Source organism: Acinonyx jubatus, chromosome E1 (genome assembly GCF_027475565.1).
Source record: "Acinonyx jubatus isolate Ajub_Pintada_27869175 chromosome E1, VMU_Ajub_asm_v1.0, whole genome shotgun sequence".
Classification (NCBI taxonomy): domain Eukaryota; kingdom Metazoa; phylum Chordata; class Mammalia; order Carnivora; family Felidae; genus Acinonyx; species Acinonyx jubatus.
In genome coordinates this window covers 782,352-797,662 of record NC_069397.1, presented here as the reverse complement: position 1 = coordinate 797,662, position 15,311 = coordinate 782,352, and the positions used below count along the sequence as shown (strand labels likewise).

At 67.0% G+C, this 15,311-nt stretch overlaps 1 protein-coding gene across 8 annotated transcripts in view; it reads right to left on the bottom strand.

The window, feature by feature from the left end:
• The window catches only part of PITPNM3 (PITPNM family member 3), a 70,172-nt gene that overhangs the window by 13,101 nt on the left and 41,760 nt on the right, over window positions 1–15,311 (bottom strand). For all 8 annotated transcript variants that reach the window (XR_008294366.1, XM_053212613.1, XM_053212615.1 and 5 more), the window contains 9 exons: window positions 9,958–10,034; window positions 9,396–9,631; window positions 7,777–7,966; window positions 7,166–7,288; window positions 6,649–6,839; window positions 4,362–4,534; window positions 2,990–3,160; window positions 1,587–1,781; window positions 1,030–1,178 (listed from right to left, as the gene is read on the bottom strand). Coding sequence is in view for 7 of the 8 variants with exons in the window: in XM_053212613.1 (XP_053068588.1) it covers window positions 1,030–1,178; window positions 1,587–1,781; window positions 2,990–3,160; window positions 4,362–4,534; window positions 6,649–6,839; window positions 7,166–7,288; window positions 7,777–7,966; window positions 9,396–9,631; window positions 9,958–10,034 (1,505 nt within the window). In the remaining variant the exon portion in view is untranslated. The remainder of the gene's footprint in view (window positions 1–1,029; window positions 1,179–1,586; window positions 1,782–2,989; window positions 3,161–4,361; window positions 4,535–6,648; window positions 6,840–7,165; window positions 7,289–7,776; window positions 7,967–9,395; window positions 9,632–9,957; window positions 10,035–15,311) is intronic.

Here is a 15,311-nt window from a genome sequence, read left to right as displayed (position 1 = left end):
CCCCTGACCTCTGGGGACCCACGAGGTCCAGGTGGGAGGCATTCTGGAGGCCGCCCCAGCGGACGGCAGGACCCGAGGCAGGGTTGCCGGACCGTCCGTCTCGGGGGCCGGAAGCCCGGGCAACGACCTGCACCCGGAACCGGCGGGGCCGACGCTGCCGTGGGGTCGGCGGGGTCACAACCGGGCTACGCTGCAGGATGCCCCACTGGCGGGGAGAGCCGCTCAGTGGGGGCAAAACCCACCTCAGCATCGGGGTGCCGCGCCCGTCACCGGGACACCCACCACCGGCGACTGCCGAGCCCCAGCCTCCACTCGCCTCCCTTCGTGCTTCTCAGGCCCAGACCCAAGACTCGGCTTCCCGCACCCCAGCCTGGCCCTGCTCCTCCCCAACCCCAGGGAGCCCCCCAGGTGCTCAGGTGGGCGTCAGGCCCTGCAGCACGGCCCTCGGTCCCTCACGCCCAGATGCCAGCAAGCCTTGCTGTCGCCCCATCCCCGGCCCCCCGGGCCTCCGCACCAGCTCCCGGCCCAAAGCCGGGCCCCCAGGTTGGCCTTGTAACGGGCCTGGGGCTTTCTCTCTGGCCCCTCAAGCAGCAGACACAGGACTCCCTTCCCAGAACATGGTCAGGCACGAGCTCTCTCTTTGCTCAGCCCTGCGGTGGCTTCTCGCGCGACACAGAACAGAATCAAACTCCCGCCCTTGGCCACCGACCCCGCCTCCCGGCCCCCTTCCCCCCCTCCCCCAGGCTCCCCCTCAGTCACCGGCCTCTCCGAGGACACCGAGACCCTCAGAGGAACAGGCATTTATGACTCGTCTCCAGGCGGAACACGGGTCCATTCTCCTGTGCGGTTTCTGTTTAATTTTCCAGAAAGTGCCACGCCATTGACCAGAAGCCAGCGCTCTCCATGAAACCCCCCGTGTGGCCTCGTAACCCCCACGCCCTCCCAGGGCGCAGTGTGGCCCGCAAGATACCCTGTTCCCCAGAGAGCAGGACGGGCCCTCCCGAGGGGCCCGGAGAGGGACAGCAGTACCTGTCTCAGGATGAAGGCTACCACGTCCGTGGACTCCCAGTAGCTGGCGTGGAAGAGGTGGGGCAGGGCCACGGTGGGGAAGGCCGTGAGGACGTCGGGGCAGTACAGGGCGTAGTCGATACGCTTGGCGCCCCACCACTTGGCCGTGACTGTGGGCCCGAGATCCAGGTGAGGACCGTGTGGCCCGGCTGGGCCTTGACCCGAGAGCCAGCGTGGGGCCCCGGCACACGGACCCCGCGGTGAACGGGCCACTCGGGGCGCAGGTCCGGGGTCGGAGCCCCGGACGTGACCACTCAGCTTCCCGTGAGCCACCAGCCCCTTCTCCTGCCTGCCCCCAGGACGAGCCCTGCTGCAACCCGGTCCCCAGCAGCGGGGGCTGGCCCCGTGGAGACAAACGCTGGGGTCACGGCTCGGCCCCGGGGCTCAGTCTGGATGGATTTCTTTTATCGCTCCCAGCCCGCCCTCAGCAGCCCCGGCGTGGACCAGCGCCCGCCCGGGGTGGGGGGGGGGGGTCCCTGTCCCTCAAGGCAGGCAGCGCCCCGAAAACCCTCACTCACTGTGGGAGACGCCCGCGGAGGCCAGGCTGTCTGAGGAGTCTGAGCTGTCGCTGTGTGAGCTGTCCCGGCTCATCCTCCGTGCAGGGCACTGGGCCCCCGGGGCCTGAGGAGGCGGGGCGGGGGCGTCCGGGGGCGGTGGGCTGTCCCGTGAGCCGCCCTCCAGGAAGAGGCCGCTGTGGGCGTGCAGAGCGTCAGCTGGCGGGGGAAGGTCGCGGTCAGGGCCGGGCCGTGTGTCCGGAGCTGCCTGTACCGGGCGGGAGTCTGGGCCCCCCCCCGGTCCGCTCACCATCACCCCCACCCCACAGGCAGCCGGCGCCCCTAACCCCCCGGGGCTCGACGGGGCGCCTGCACCCCAGGGCCCGGCTGGGCCTCACCTCCTCTAAGTCGTGGGTCCCAACCATCCCCTCCGTCTGTGGCAGAACTGCCGAGGGCACCTCCGGAGGCGGACGGTCACCACGTGCCCCTCCACGGACCCCACCCCCCCCCCCCCCCCAGGCACAGAGGCCTGCGGCCGAGCCCGGGTGGGAACAGTCGTGTCAGCCAAGGCGCTAGGACGCTCTCCGGGGCTGGGCCTTGCCCCGCCCAGAGCAACGCATTTTCGGGTGCACGGCGGAGACCGTCGGTGGAAGTTCCTGACGAAGCAGGACTTTGGAAATTAAGTTTCCATTAAAAATGGGGGGGGGGGGTGCTGTTTTTGGATCCTGAATGAGCCTCATGCGCGGCACCCCCCCTCCCCCAGTCTGGCCCAAACTTCTGAACAGGCTCTGACCAAACCTCCTCATCCAGGGTGTGGGACGAAGGCCCTGATTTCCCAGCCCCGACCGCCAACGCCGGCCTCCCCTGCCCGTGCCTGGTTCACTCCGTGTCAGCCCTGGAGACCACTGGCCTCCCCCAGACCCACCTGCCCTCTTCCCGCTGCTCCTTCCACCTACAAGTGCTGCCCCCCGACCCTCATCCTCCAGCTCTGCTCCGCCTGTCCAAATGCCGTGGCCAAAGGCCCCCTCTTCCATGATGCCCACCCGGATGACACATTCCTGGCCCCGCACCTCCAGGGGCGAGGCTGGGGAACAACACCCAGCACAGACCCCCGGGCTTGCACTCAGGTCTGATGGCTCGAGCAGCGTGCTGGCCCCAGGAGCCCGTCAGGGGCAGAGCCTGGCCTCTGGGCCCCAAGACGCCCCCGACAGAGCAGGGGTGCACACAGGTGAGCAGCTGTTTCCACCCCCGCCTCCTGCTCTGGAGCACGTGGCCCCTGGTCGGAGGGGAGTCTAGTCCCTCCTTCGGCCAGCGCGTGGAGAGCCTGGACCAGAGAGGGTGGCCCTGGAGTGCCACCCGGCGGGGCCCAGCCCCTGGCTCAGCACGCTCACACAACCGCCCCCCCCCCCCAACCGCGGAGAGCCTACCCAGCAGGAGGGACTGCCCGTCGCCCAGCGGGAACCTCTGGTAGCGGGGCACGCTGACGGGCGGCACCAGGTGGAACTTGGGCTCCAGCAGGGGCTCCAGCCGCGAAGCAGAGGGGTCCGCGCAGTGGAAGAAACTGTAGACCTGGCTGCAGGCGGGACGCATCTGGAAGCCTGAGGGGGACAGAGAGGACGTGGGGGAAGCCCCTTGCCAGCTCCTGCTCCCTTGGGCCCAGCAGGCTTCCTCGAGAGCGGCTTCGGGTGGCCCAGCCCTCTGCTCAAGAACATGCCGTGGCTCCCTGCTACCAACAGGACCAAAGCCATCGTGCTGCGTTTGGCATTCAGGGCCTTGCCAACCTGCCCCACCAGGAGCGGCGCTCTAGGCCCCAGGGCTGCGGCCGGGGCTCCTCTGCAGTTCCCCACCCCGGCCTGCCGGCTGCCCCTCTCTATGCCTTTGCCCAGGCAGCCCCTCCTCCACGCAGGCCTTCCCTCCACTGTTTCCCCTGCTCGGTCTCCTGCAAACCCTTCCGGCGTCCGCGAACGCTCCGTGTGATCTACCAGGCAGACCCAGTCTCTCAGTCGGAATCAGCGGCCCCTTCCCCAGCCGCTCAGCCCCCAGGCAGGCGGGAGGCAGGGCTCGAGGCTGGCCAGAGCCGGAGAACACTTCTCCCCGCCCCCCCCCCCCCCCGCCCGGCAGGTGTCTACCCCCGAGGCCTCCCCGTGCCCCCCTCCCCCAGGGGGGGCACTGAATGGTCCGGAGCCCGGAGTCCTGGGAGACGCAGGTCCCCTCGCCAACTTGGAGGCGGCGTGGGATTCCGCCTCACCCCTCCCCACTTCAAGGAGAGCCCCTCCCTTCTCTGTCCCACGGTGGCGGCTGCCGGGGAGCGCCGTGGAAAAGGAGTTTGAGAAGCCCTGACGTGTGGGCCTCGAGGTGCCCCCGCCGCTTGTCCCCTCAGACTCACTGCTAAACCACAGGCCGGTGCACATCACCTCCCTGTGTATCTCAGAGCACTGGGGGCAGGCGCTCAGGCCGCGGGCACTAGGGTGGGCCTGGGACTGTGCGGGGGTCGGGGAGGTCGCCCCGGCCGCAGAAGGCCTGCCTGGGGGTGCCGGGGGAGGAGGGCGGCAGGAGGGTAAATGTGGCTTCTCCTCCTGTGGAGCATAACAACCGCCCACGTGGGGCATGTGACAGGGAGGTGAAACCCACCGGGGCTGGCTCACCTTTGTCCCACCCGGGGAGGCTGCCCCTCCCTCCCCCTTCCCCATGCCCCACCCCTCCCTGCACCCCCCCCCCCCCCCCCGGTCCCCTAGCCGGAGGCCCCGACACCGTGGTCCAGAGACACAAGGCCTCTCAGGCCCCGGCAGCGCCACCCACCGTCCAGTCCCGGCAGCACTGTCCTCCGCATGGCCAGGACCAGGCCCAGGGGCGAGCCAAAGAGGAAGAAGTCGGACACGTCGAAGTCCAAGCGACCCAGGCTGACCTCGGGCGGCGGGAGCCCCCCGGCCGCGGGGGGCTCGGCCTCGTCCTTCAGCACGTTCGAGTGGATGCTGCCCAGGGGAGAGAGCCCCGGGAGGGCGGTCAGCGAAGGAGCGGGGGTGCGTAGGCTGAGCGGGGAGAGCCCAGCCCGCCGCCTCCGCGGCGGGGCCCGGGAGTCAGAGCCCGCCGGCCAGCCCGGAGAGCTGACGGCCACCCTGGCGCGGGCCACCGGGGCCCGGCCGACGGCCCTTTTCCTCTGAAGGGCCAGACGGTAAATGGTTTAGACCGCGGGGCCGTTCGGCCTCCGTCACATCTACCCAGCTCTGCCGCTGTCACCTGCCGGCAGCCAGAGACCGTACTTGGACAGACGCTCACGGCCACGATCCGGTAAAACATTTTCTCAGCTGGGCTGAGGGCCTAAGAGCACCTAAGCATCCTGCAGGCTGGCAGGCCTGCCCCATCGGGCCGGCTTCGCAAGGGCCCCCCGGGCGAGCTCCCGCGCCGTCTGCCGGCGGAGCCTGGCCTGGCCGGTACACAGACCAGCCGGACGGAGCCGGTCCTGCAGAATCGGGCAAGTTCATGGTCACCCGGGTCCCAGGCCACCTGCAGCACAGGTGCAGGCAGCGTGCGCTTCCCTCCCGCACCACCTGCACAGGGAGCAGGGCTTGAACAGAAAGGTGGGACACACAGAACTGCCCCCAGTCCCAGCCCGGGGGGCCGCTGCTCCCGAGAGCCGGGCCGATGCTGTTCTGGACCCAGAGCGGCCGCCGAGGCCTGGCGGGCAGGAAAGCCGGGCGCCCCTGGACCGTCCAGGTGGCACTGAAGGGCAGCTCAGGGTGTGAGACGATCCAGTGGGATCCCGTGATCTACGAATCAAGTAACCGAATGCAAATTCAACTAGAATGTTCCAGATGGAGGAGAGAGGGAATTTGAGAAATAACAACGGAAAGAGCGCGGGCCAGTCCCCCGCCGGCCGTGCGTGAGGGGTCGGGGTAGCCGGATCTGAGTCCTCGGGCTCCTGTCTCTCCCCGCGAGGACAGCGCCGGCGTCTGACGAAACTGCCATCTGTCCCTACGCTAGAGGGAAAAGCTGGCTGCGCTGAACCGGCTACCAGAAGCCTCCAACTTCTTGTCGCCCTCCGGATTTGGGGCCTTCTTAAAGGACTTTTCAAGGGTGAACCAGAAAAGTCACGACTTCACCCTGCAAGCCTGATGCGAACTGAGGCTGACAGAGGGGCTTCGAACAGTCGGAGATTTGAACGTGCGGGGCCTTTGATGGAAGGATTTCTTTTCGGGGAATGAATGCACCCGAATGAAACAGCCCTACACACGCGCAAACGTTTACGCACGCTGTAACTTCCCAGAACTGGAAGGAGCCAAGTACCCAATTACTGGGATGAAGGGAGCTGTCTGCTCACCCAGTGAAATGCTCCCCGTTAAGAGTATTTACCGAATACGTATCACATAGGGAAAGGATCAGAAAAGATCCCGGTAGAGGGGTTCTTTTTCCAAGCAAAACTAAACACAAAGGATGTACAAAATACGTACAAAGAGGAAGACCCCAAAGCGGTCACAGGGGACCTATTTTGCAAACCTCCTGATGGCCCCGTGACACTTGCCACTTGGGTAAGAAAGGAGTGAGGACAGACAGGGCAGAGAACGGAGGGACAGCGTGGAACAAGGCCTGCTTTCCTAGGTGGGTCCCTTGTGCCCTGATGAGCGTGCCGGTAACTCACTCAACTCTGCAGAAGGGACCGCACCAGGGACCAGGAGTCGGAGTCCGGCCCCAGCTGCTCGGCGCTGGCCGTGTGATCCCAGGACACTTCCCGGCCTCCAGGAGCCTCCACTGCCCCGTCTGACAAACAGAACGACCCCCGGAGCGGCTCGCAAAACACACCCGCATCCGCTTTTCCACCGCCTTTTCTTAAGCAGCAGTGAAGCGGGCCGGGCGTAATTTTGCCTTTGCCAGAGCTTGACACTGAGCGTCCACGACGCTGGAGGGCCGTCCCCTCCCTCCGCAAGTCGGGGCGGCGCAGGGACGGGGCGCAGGGCCCACGGGGAGTGGCCGGGGTCCCAGCCTCTCCGCGCCCGTCTACAGGCCTCCTGAAAGGGCCTGGGCCCCAGGGCCGGTCCTCGCCGCCCCGGACGCCGCGCTGGAAGGAAGACAGGGCCCGGGAGGCGGTTACCTGGACAGGAAGGCATGATGCTGGCCGATGGCCTCACAGTCGTAGGTGGAGGAGTCGCTCTGTTTCCGAGGCAACGGCCTCTGGGGCTCCGAGGCGTCCTCGTCCGGCACGCCGGAGACGTCAATGCTGCTCTTGCTGAGACGCTTGCTGCCGGCCAGACCGCACGCCTCGTCCGCCACGACGGGGGCGTCCTTTGGGGTCACGCAGAGGACAGGAGAGCACTGCAGCCACCACAGACTCCGGGGCCCCGCGTCCTCCCCCGGGCGCGGATGAACCCCTTTCTCCCCAGACGTCAGGTCAGCACTCTTGCGAAGGAGCGCGGGAGCCACCGAGTCACGGCGGGGTTTCGGCCCGGGGCGACCCACCGGGGGTCCGGACGTAGGCACCCGATCCCGGCCTAAACCCGCCCTCCTCCCGTAGGGCAACACTTCGGGGGTAGCGACCGCGTACCGGGGCGAAGGCCCGCCTCACCTCCCCAGGACAGGCCCCTCCCCGACCCCCACCGGCTGGCCCGCACCTGGGTGCTGCTGATGCTGCCCTTCCGGCTGCTGCCGCCCGGACTGTCACCCGAGGGCCCCGCGCTGTAGCAGATGGCATCGAAGGCCAGGAGGCCCCCCACACAGTCCCCGATGAGACACACCTGGGGCACACACAGCTGGCGCTAAAGGCCCGCCCGCTGCTGACCCACCGCCCCCGTACCCGGCGAGAGCACCAGTCCCCTGTCCCTGGCAGAATAAGGGACCTGTCCCGGAGAGCCACTGACAGAACCCCTGTGGGGGATGGGTGTTCGTGCTGGGTCAGGGTCGGCCTGAGGGCAGCAGTCAAACTAGGGTCAGGGTCAGCGTAAGGACAGCAGTCAGGCCAGGGTCAGGGGTCAGACTCAGGTCAGGGTCAGCCTGAAGGCAGCTGTCAGGCCAGGGTCAGGGGTCAGACTCAGGTCAGGGTCAGCCCGAGGACAGCAGTCAGACCAGGGTCAGGAGTCACACTCGGGTCAGGGTCAGCGTAAGGACAGCAGTCAGGCCAGGGTCAGGGGTCAGACTCAGGTCAGGGGTCAGACTCGGGTCAGGGTCGGCCTGAGGACAGCGGTCAGGCTAGGTGAGGGCTGGTTAGGGAGGCAGGCTCTCATACCTGCCCACTGAAGCCGATTCCGTCAGGGGACTTGAGGAACTCTGTGTAGACCTGGTTGGCCCGCTCGATGACGGTGGCCACCGCGTCCTGGTACCGCGGAGAGGAGATGGCCAGCAGGGGCAGGGCGGCCAGGGGGACGTGGTCCTGGCTGTTGCCGAGGCAGCCCTCATCGTGGCTGTAGGGGTTCAGGCTGCAGACAGGGTCAAGGTAAGCCCGGCCGGGCTCAGGCAGGGGCAGGTCTGGGGCTGCGCGCCGGGCAGAGGAGAGCACGGGCCGGCCGTGGCTAGGCCCCTGCTCAGGGCCCTCGAAGCAGAACCAGGCAGGAGCCACAAGAAACAAAGTGCAGGTGGGGGCATCGTCCCCGCGCCAGCCCGGGATGTGGGCCTGGCGTCTCCTGGCCGGCCACCTCCCCTGCCCTCTTCTGCACGGCCCCAAGGGACACCCCGATTTGGAGGAAGCTGCCTGGTGTGGATCAGGGTGGGGACGTATCATAGCAGACTTCCCGGAGGAGGTGCAATCTGGACTAGGCCTCAAGGAAGGCTTTACGGACGCTACAGAGGAGGAGAGAGAGGGTTCCAGGCAAGGGGACCCGCGTCAGCCACAGCTTGGAGATGGACACGTAGCTGTGCGCATGACATGGTGTGCACCGTCCTGGGGCGAGGGTCCAGGGCCGTGGGCTTTGCAGAAAGGTGTGAGCCCAGAAAGGACCGAGAGCTTGCTCTACGGCATCCTCGCTGCCCTGCTTCCCCACGTGCAAGCCCTTCCCTCTGCCGTAGCTCAGACCCCTCGGGGACCAGCTCCTGCCCGGCCCCCACCCCCACCCTGCCTGCTGTGGTCCCCTGGGGCATCAGAGCCAGCTGGCTGGAGCCCCCGCCCCACCCCACCCCCACCCAGGGCCCAAACTCAGGTTGACCAGGGCCCGACATGACCCCACTGGGGACGGGAGGCAGGGGAGGAACCAGGCCCGGGGAGCTTGATGCCTTATCCCCTCCGGCCGGTTTCTCTGTGGGGACCCGGACACCCTCTCCCTGGCCCACTGTCCTCGAGAGAGCACCATCCACGCTGGAGGACGAAGCTGCGAGTCACACTAGCACTCAGCGTCCTCGCAAACACTCCACGCGGTGCTCCCGACGCGATCATCCCCACGTTACAGATGACACAGGCCGGGGAAGGTTCCCTGGCTCTTCCCGGGCGTCCAGGGCGCATGGCCCGCCCGCATCAGAACACACACCCTCACCGGGCTCTGACCGTGCGGCGGGAAAGCCAGGCTGCTCGGGTTCGATTCCCGGCTCCATTCTCTGGGTAACCCTGGGGGCAACTGCTGGGCCTCCCGGGGCCTCAGCGTCCTCGGGGCCAGGGGACCGGGGCCTACTGAGCACAGGGAGCCAGCACTGCCGGGCTCGGCAGGGCAGGGCAGGCTGGGCGCACACCTGCTAACTGCTTGGGACCCTCGCTGACCACTCCCCGCCAGCGTGTTCATGGCCAGTCAGCGCCTGACATCCCGTGGACGCCCCGGCAGGCACCCCCCACCCCACCCCACCCCCCCCCCCCCGCCGGGACAGCACTCCCTCGTCAACCCCACCAACCTTGGCCAGTCCACGTGGGCAGAAGGGACTCACTTAGAGACGAGCGAGAAGGCCTCGGAGCAGACGGCAGGACAGGGCACGAACTTGATGAGGATGTGGCCCAGGGCCGCCGGGAAGTGGGCGCGCGTGACCTTCTCCAGCACGGAGCCGAAGGTGTGGATGTCGGCCGCCTTGCAGGCCGGGTCCCCCGCACCCGTGTCCAGGACGTTGCCCCCGTGGAGCACCAGCAGGAGCACGTGCGTCTTGCAGGAGCGCCGCGGGCAGCCTTCCTGAGGAGGACATTGGGCGGGGTAGACACGGGAGGCAGGGAGAGGGGGCGCAGGCGCGGGGACCCTCGGCCCCCGGTGTGGCCCCCTGTGCACGCAGAGGGGGCGGCCCGGGCTGCTGGCGGAGCAAGCCCCTCGCTGTCAAGGCCCCAAGGGCCCCAAGAGACCCTTCTTGAGGGGGTCTGAGCCGGAGGCCCAGAGACAGACAAGGACCTGCCCAGGGTCGCACAGCAAGTCCGGTGAAGAGCAAGTGAAATGTCCACCGGCCTGGGGGTCCCCCTGAAGTCCTGACCACAGGGAGCCCAGACACCGCCAGGAGCCCCACCCACCTCATTGTCTTCGTGGATCTCGATGCTGCCCTGGGCGGGGAACCTCTGTCTTCTCAAGGAAACCCGATACAGTTCTCCTGCGGGGGGACAGAGGACTCAGCACCTGCAGGCCTCCCTCCCTGGGGCCCCAGCGTCCCCGGGGACCCAGCTGGAACGGCAGCGTCCAGCCCCCGCCTCCAGACCAACACAACCAGAAGCCGTTGTCCCCCCAGGGCCGGGCCGGTGCACACGCCGTCCCCGAGGCCAGGGAGGGTGTCCCGGAAGAGGCTGTCCTGCTTCCCTCGCCAGTGACAACAGCAACCATGTGCGTGCCATCGGGGGACCTCTAGTGAGGGACGGAAATGGGGGCTGAGCACCCTCCTGAAAAGTGGAGAGCTCCGTATTTTAAAACTGTCTGCTTGGAGCCATCAGAGCCGTAGCAAGGCCTTGAGTGAGGGGACCCGGGGCCCAGGGCAGGTGGACCCCCAGAGAGGCAAGGCAGCATTTGGGTGACCTCTGGGGTGAGGCCCCTGTCACCCCCCTCCAGGAAAGGCTGTCCTCATTTCCTTCAGCTGCCACCCCTCCTCTGGGGCCTCCAGGCCTGAGCCCCTGGTCCCTCTAATGCAGGGACCCGCAGGTGACAGCCGAGAAGCAAATCTGGCCCACGCCCAGTGCTGTTAATAAAGTTTTACCGGAACACCGCTGCGCTCTCTGGTTCACATCTGTCTGTGGCTGCTCGCACACGGGCCTCAGCGACAGAGTTACACAGTTGCACGAGTCCTCACAGCCTGCCAAGCTGGGAGTATTTACCGGCTGGCCCTTACAGAGAAGGCTGTGTGACCTAACACCTACATTCCCAATGTCACCGTGCTGGGCTCTCGGGTGGAGAGAGACCTCAGAGACACCCCGCGGCCCCCTCGCTGCCCACCTGGGGCTGCCTGCCATCCTGAGGAACCCACCCACCCACGACGCTGACCTTGCTTCCTCTCTGTTCTCCCCACAAGGAGGATGTTATTTTGTATGTGTCTAGACCACGTGGCGAGACTGTGGACCACTCGTGTGCTTTCAGTGACGGGGAACTCACTCCCTCACTCCTGAAGCAGCCAGCTGCATGCTGGGACGGCCCTTTCCTTCTTTGCCCCCCCTCCCTCACCCACCCCACCCGAACCTGCTGCACCTCTTAGGGGTCATGTCGGGGAGGGTCCTTCCGGGGCTCGGCGGGCAGGGGTGCAGCAGGTGTGGGTGGGAGCCTGACCGAGGGTCTGGGTTAGGACACCCTCCCCCCACCTTCCTGGCCCCAGGGTACTCAGCAAAGAACACAAAACCAGAAGTGTAATTCTGAATGATTCGGTCCTTCCGGTTACCGCCCTGCTCTAAGGGTAACTGCTTTATGGGCTCAGGGCTCCCGCCCACACAGACAGGAATTCGTTCCCTAAAGGATGGAGGGGTGGCCAGGAGGAGGAGGAGGAGGGAATGAGGCCAGGCTTGCCCGGGACTTCCCCTGGCTCCTTCCAGCGGCTCACATCCTGGGGACCTTGCCCTGGGCCCTGTGCTCAGGACAGGCTCCTGACAAAACACAGAATTGGCTTGGGTTTCGCTGAGCACGTATTACGTCCCAGGCACTGTCACCTAGTCCCCACACCGCCCCTGAGCTCTGGTCCTCTGGGTATCAGCCCCATTTGCAGACGAGGAACCGAGGCTCATACGTCCTGGCTCACGAGCCCAAGGCCGCAGGGTTGGGCTGAGCGGCTGGCACCCAAGTCCCACGCCCAACCCAGGACGGTGCTGGCGACTGGTACCTCTAGGTCTGCCACTCACACACCGCCCCAGAGCAAAGCAGCCACGTTCCGTGGTGCGTGTGGCCTCGTGCGCGGCTCCAGGGCCAGTAAGACCAGGAGCTGTGTGCAGCTGAGGTCCCCTCTGGCCCCGGGGACCCCTCACTCCTGAGGCCGGGAGACACCCGGTTCGGACAGCGCCCGCGTCCACATCTTGCCCCCGCCCACGGTGTGAGCGGACCCTCGGCTTCTCGGTTTCCTCTTCTGGACGCGAGGATGACAGAGGCCACCCCCGGGACGAGGCCGAGGATAAACGAGCTCATACACACACAGGCCTCGGAGCGGGGCTCCTAGCTCCAGGTGGGGGGGGGGGGGAGCTGGGACTGACAGGGTGGTCCTCAGCACCCCTCGCCCCTTCCCTGGCCACGGCAGCCAAAGACATCTTGCTCGGGGGACAGAGGAGGGGAGGCCTCGCCCGCAGACCTAGATCCTGCGCCCGGGAGTGGGCTAACGTGACTGGAGGGCCCTCCAGGAAGGCGCGTCTCCAGCGTCAGCAGAGGCCCCTGTGGAACCCAGGAAGGCGGCCCGCGCCCCCCGCCCCTGCCCTGCCCACAGCGCTGTGCTCTCGAAGAGCCAGGTGTCCCCACCACAGTAATGGAGGCCACTGGTTCGCCCACCAGACACGGCAGGCTCGCTCCTCCTTGCCTCGTGCTGAGCCCTGTGCCTGGGACGGCCTTCCTCCCCGGGCAGACCAGCAAACTCCTGCCTGTCCTTCAAAACCCTGCTCAATCGTCCTGACCTCTGGAAAGCCTTCTCAGAGCCACTGAGGCAGAGATGGAGACCTCACAACATGCTCAGCAGGGCCTGGCTCACTGTCATTGCTGCGATCAACTCGGGGCCCCTTGACAGCCGCGATCCCCTGCTGTCACGGTCTGGTGTGGCATTTTTGGGAAAACTCGCTCCAAGCAAAGGTTGCAGGGTGCACACGGCCCGTGAGGTACCCCTCTGCTCATCAGCGCCGGGGAGAAATTGGGTTCAGGGAAGTGTCACCCGCTGGGATGTGCGTCTCCTGAAAGTCCCAGGGCAGCTGGCGTCAGGGAACTGAACGAGTTCTGGGCCTGGGCCTCGTCGGTCCCCCTCCACAGGCTCCCCCAGAGCCCCCGGGGACACAAGCCGCCGGCAGGGTCTGGCGTGGCGGGGAGCCCCAGACCCGTTTCCACCAGCATGGCCCTATCCAGGCGGGTCCCTGCCGAGCCCGGATTTGGGGTGGGGTGGGCCCCCCCCCCCCCGGCCGTCTGCTGACCCCGGCGCCCGCCCCCAGGACTCCCACCAGCTGAAGAGCAGAGGCTGCTTTTCCTTAATCGCACCCTTGGAGAGGCACACACCGGGATCATCCTTCTAGTGACCCAAGTGCCACACTCCTCTTGAGACAGAGGCCGAGGTCGGCACCCACGTGCTTGGCACGCAGAGCAAAGCGGCACCGGCTTGGTCGTGGGGACCACTGTCTCTGCCCCTCCCGCTGCCGGGCCGCGGGGACCCACAAGGGCTGAGGGCTGGGGGCGCCCCTGGCTGGAGCTGGGCGCCCCGTCCCGTCACCCCTGCCCTCCAGGGAGCACAGCTGGGCCCAGCTTGCGACCGTGTGGCCCACAGGAGCACCCGGTCCTCTGTGAGCTCACGGACACACACACACCCCACGCTCGGCCGCAAGCGCGAATCCTGGGGAAGAACCCAGTGGCTCTGTGACCTCGCCCTGAGTGCGACGCAGGACGTGTCCCTCCCTGGGAGCTCACAGGAGGAGGTACAGCCTCATTCCATGGCCAGCGGGGGCTCCGGCCACGGCCCCAGGCCCCCAGGCGAGCATCCGGGACAAGCACACACAGCACGCGGGCGTGGAAGGTCCAGGGACGGGAGCGGCCAGCCCAGCCCGAGGGTGGTTCTTGTTGGATGGTGGGACAAGGGCTGGTGGTTTTCTTAACCGTCCTGTATTTTCCAAGTTTTCTCCAGCGAGTGAGCCCATATCTAAGTCTAAAACCATTTACGAGCATGTCCGCTGAGCACACAGCACAAATATCTGTCACACTTACAACAGGAACGCCTTAGACAAGCCGCGGTCCCCTACTTTGCCCCACGCGAACCCCTCAGACAGAACAGGGAAACGCCCTGCCCTCTGGGAGCTGACGGCCGGCGGTGAGGGGACCCGAGAAGGACCGTCTGCGGACGGAATACACCTGAAACACAATCAGTGAACCAAGATCCTGCGTTTGGGTTCCAAAACTGGGTCGACACCATGGAGGCCTCCTGGTCCACCGGCTGGGCCCAGAGACACCTCGATGAGCCTGAGGACCTCAGGGCCCTGGGGTCGTGCGACACAGGCCTAGGCTGGGCAGGGGGCCTCCGAGGCTGCGGGCACGTCCCTGCCCCCACAGCTCAGGCCGCTCTGGGGGCTCACGCGGGGCCCCGCCAGGGGGAAAAGCAGGCTTGAGGACCGTGGCACCTGCCCGCCAATCCCCAGGAGCTGGGTCTGGGTCACCAGAGGGCAGAGCCCCGCCAACGGGGTGGGGCGGTTTCTGGGGGGTTCTGAGTCTCAGTACTCAGGAAAGGTTCACAGTCATCCAGGAGGGGCCAGGAGGAAGGAGCGAGTGGATGCGGGGCAGTGCAGGATGGGGGTGGACGCTGAGGCCCCGCTGAGACAACTTAACCCTTCCAGGGTCAGAACCCAACCCGGTCAGCCTGGATCCACCAGCCCACGGGGCCCAAACCCCGGAGGGCCACTCAGCACCCCACGGAGGCGCTGTCCCAGACTAAGACCTCAGAGGGTCTGGGCCCCAGATCCAGCCCCTAAAAGCACACCGTCGGGGGCAGTAGAGGGGCCACACCCCGGGGGGGGGGGTGCCAGGCTCAGACTGGGGGAGGCACCATCTTGAGTCAGGCCCCAGGGAGACGTCAGACACACTAGAGACCCTCCTGGCCCAGGCAGGGCTCGGCACCCCGTTCCAGTGCCTCCTCGGCATGTGCCCGGGGTCCCGGTCCTCCTCCAGGGTCTCAGGCCTCCCTACACTCACAAGGGAGCAGGGTGGCCTCCCTGGTTTACAGATGAGAAAGCAGGGGCTCAGGAGGGGCCGTGATCCCCGTGTGGGTGAAGCGCTGGGGACGTGGGCCCAGGCATGGCGTCGGCACAGGACAAGGCACCCAGAGCAGGGAGTCGCTCGGCGAAATGACCCTAAAAGGCCTTTTCCTCACCCCCCAGATCAGCAATCACCGTGCCGCCCAGCGTGGGGGGGACAGCCCTTCCCCATTCGTGGTCGGTGACAGGAGAAACCGTTCGACCCTGAGCGGGGCGGTTTGGAACGTCATTCGAAGCACCGAGCACCCGTGACGCCCCGGGACGGAGCCTTGGCGCGGAAAGGCACACGTGCACGCTGAGCATCGCCACGCCGCTTGTGACACCAACGGAGAACCACCTGCGTGCCCAGCCCTGGGGGACCGGCCGGCGCATCCACGGCAGTGAGCCAGGATGCGGGTAGGGAGACCGGTGCGCCCCCCGCGGCCCGAGATGCGGACGTCACCCCGTGTGTCGTCCTCCTAGGGGGGCCAGGAGGG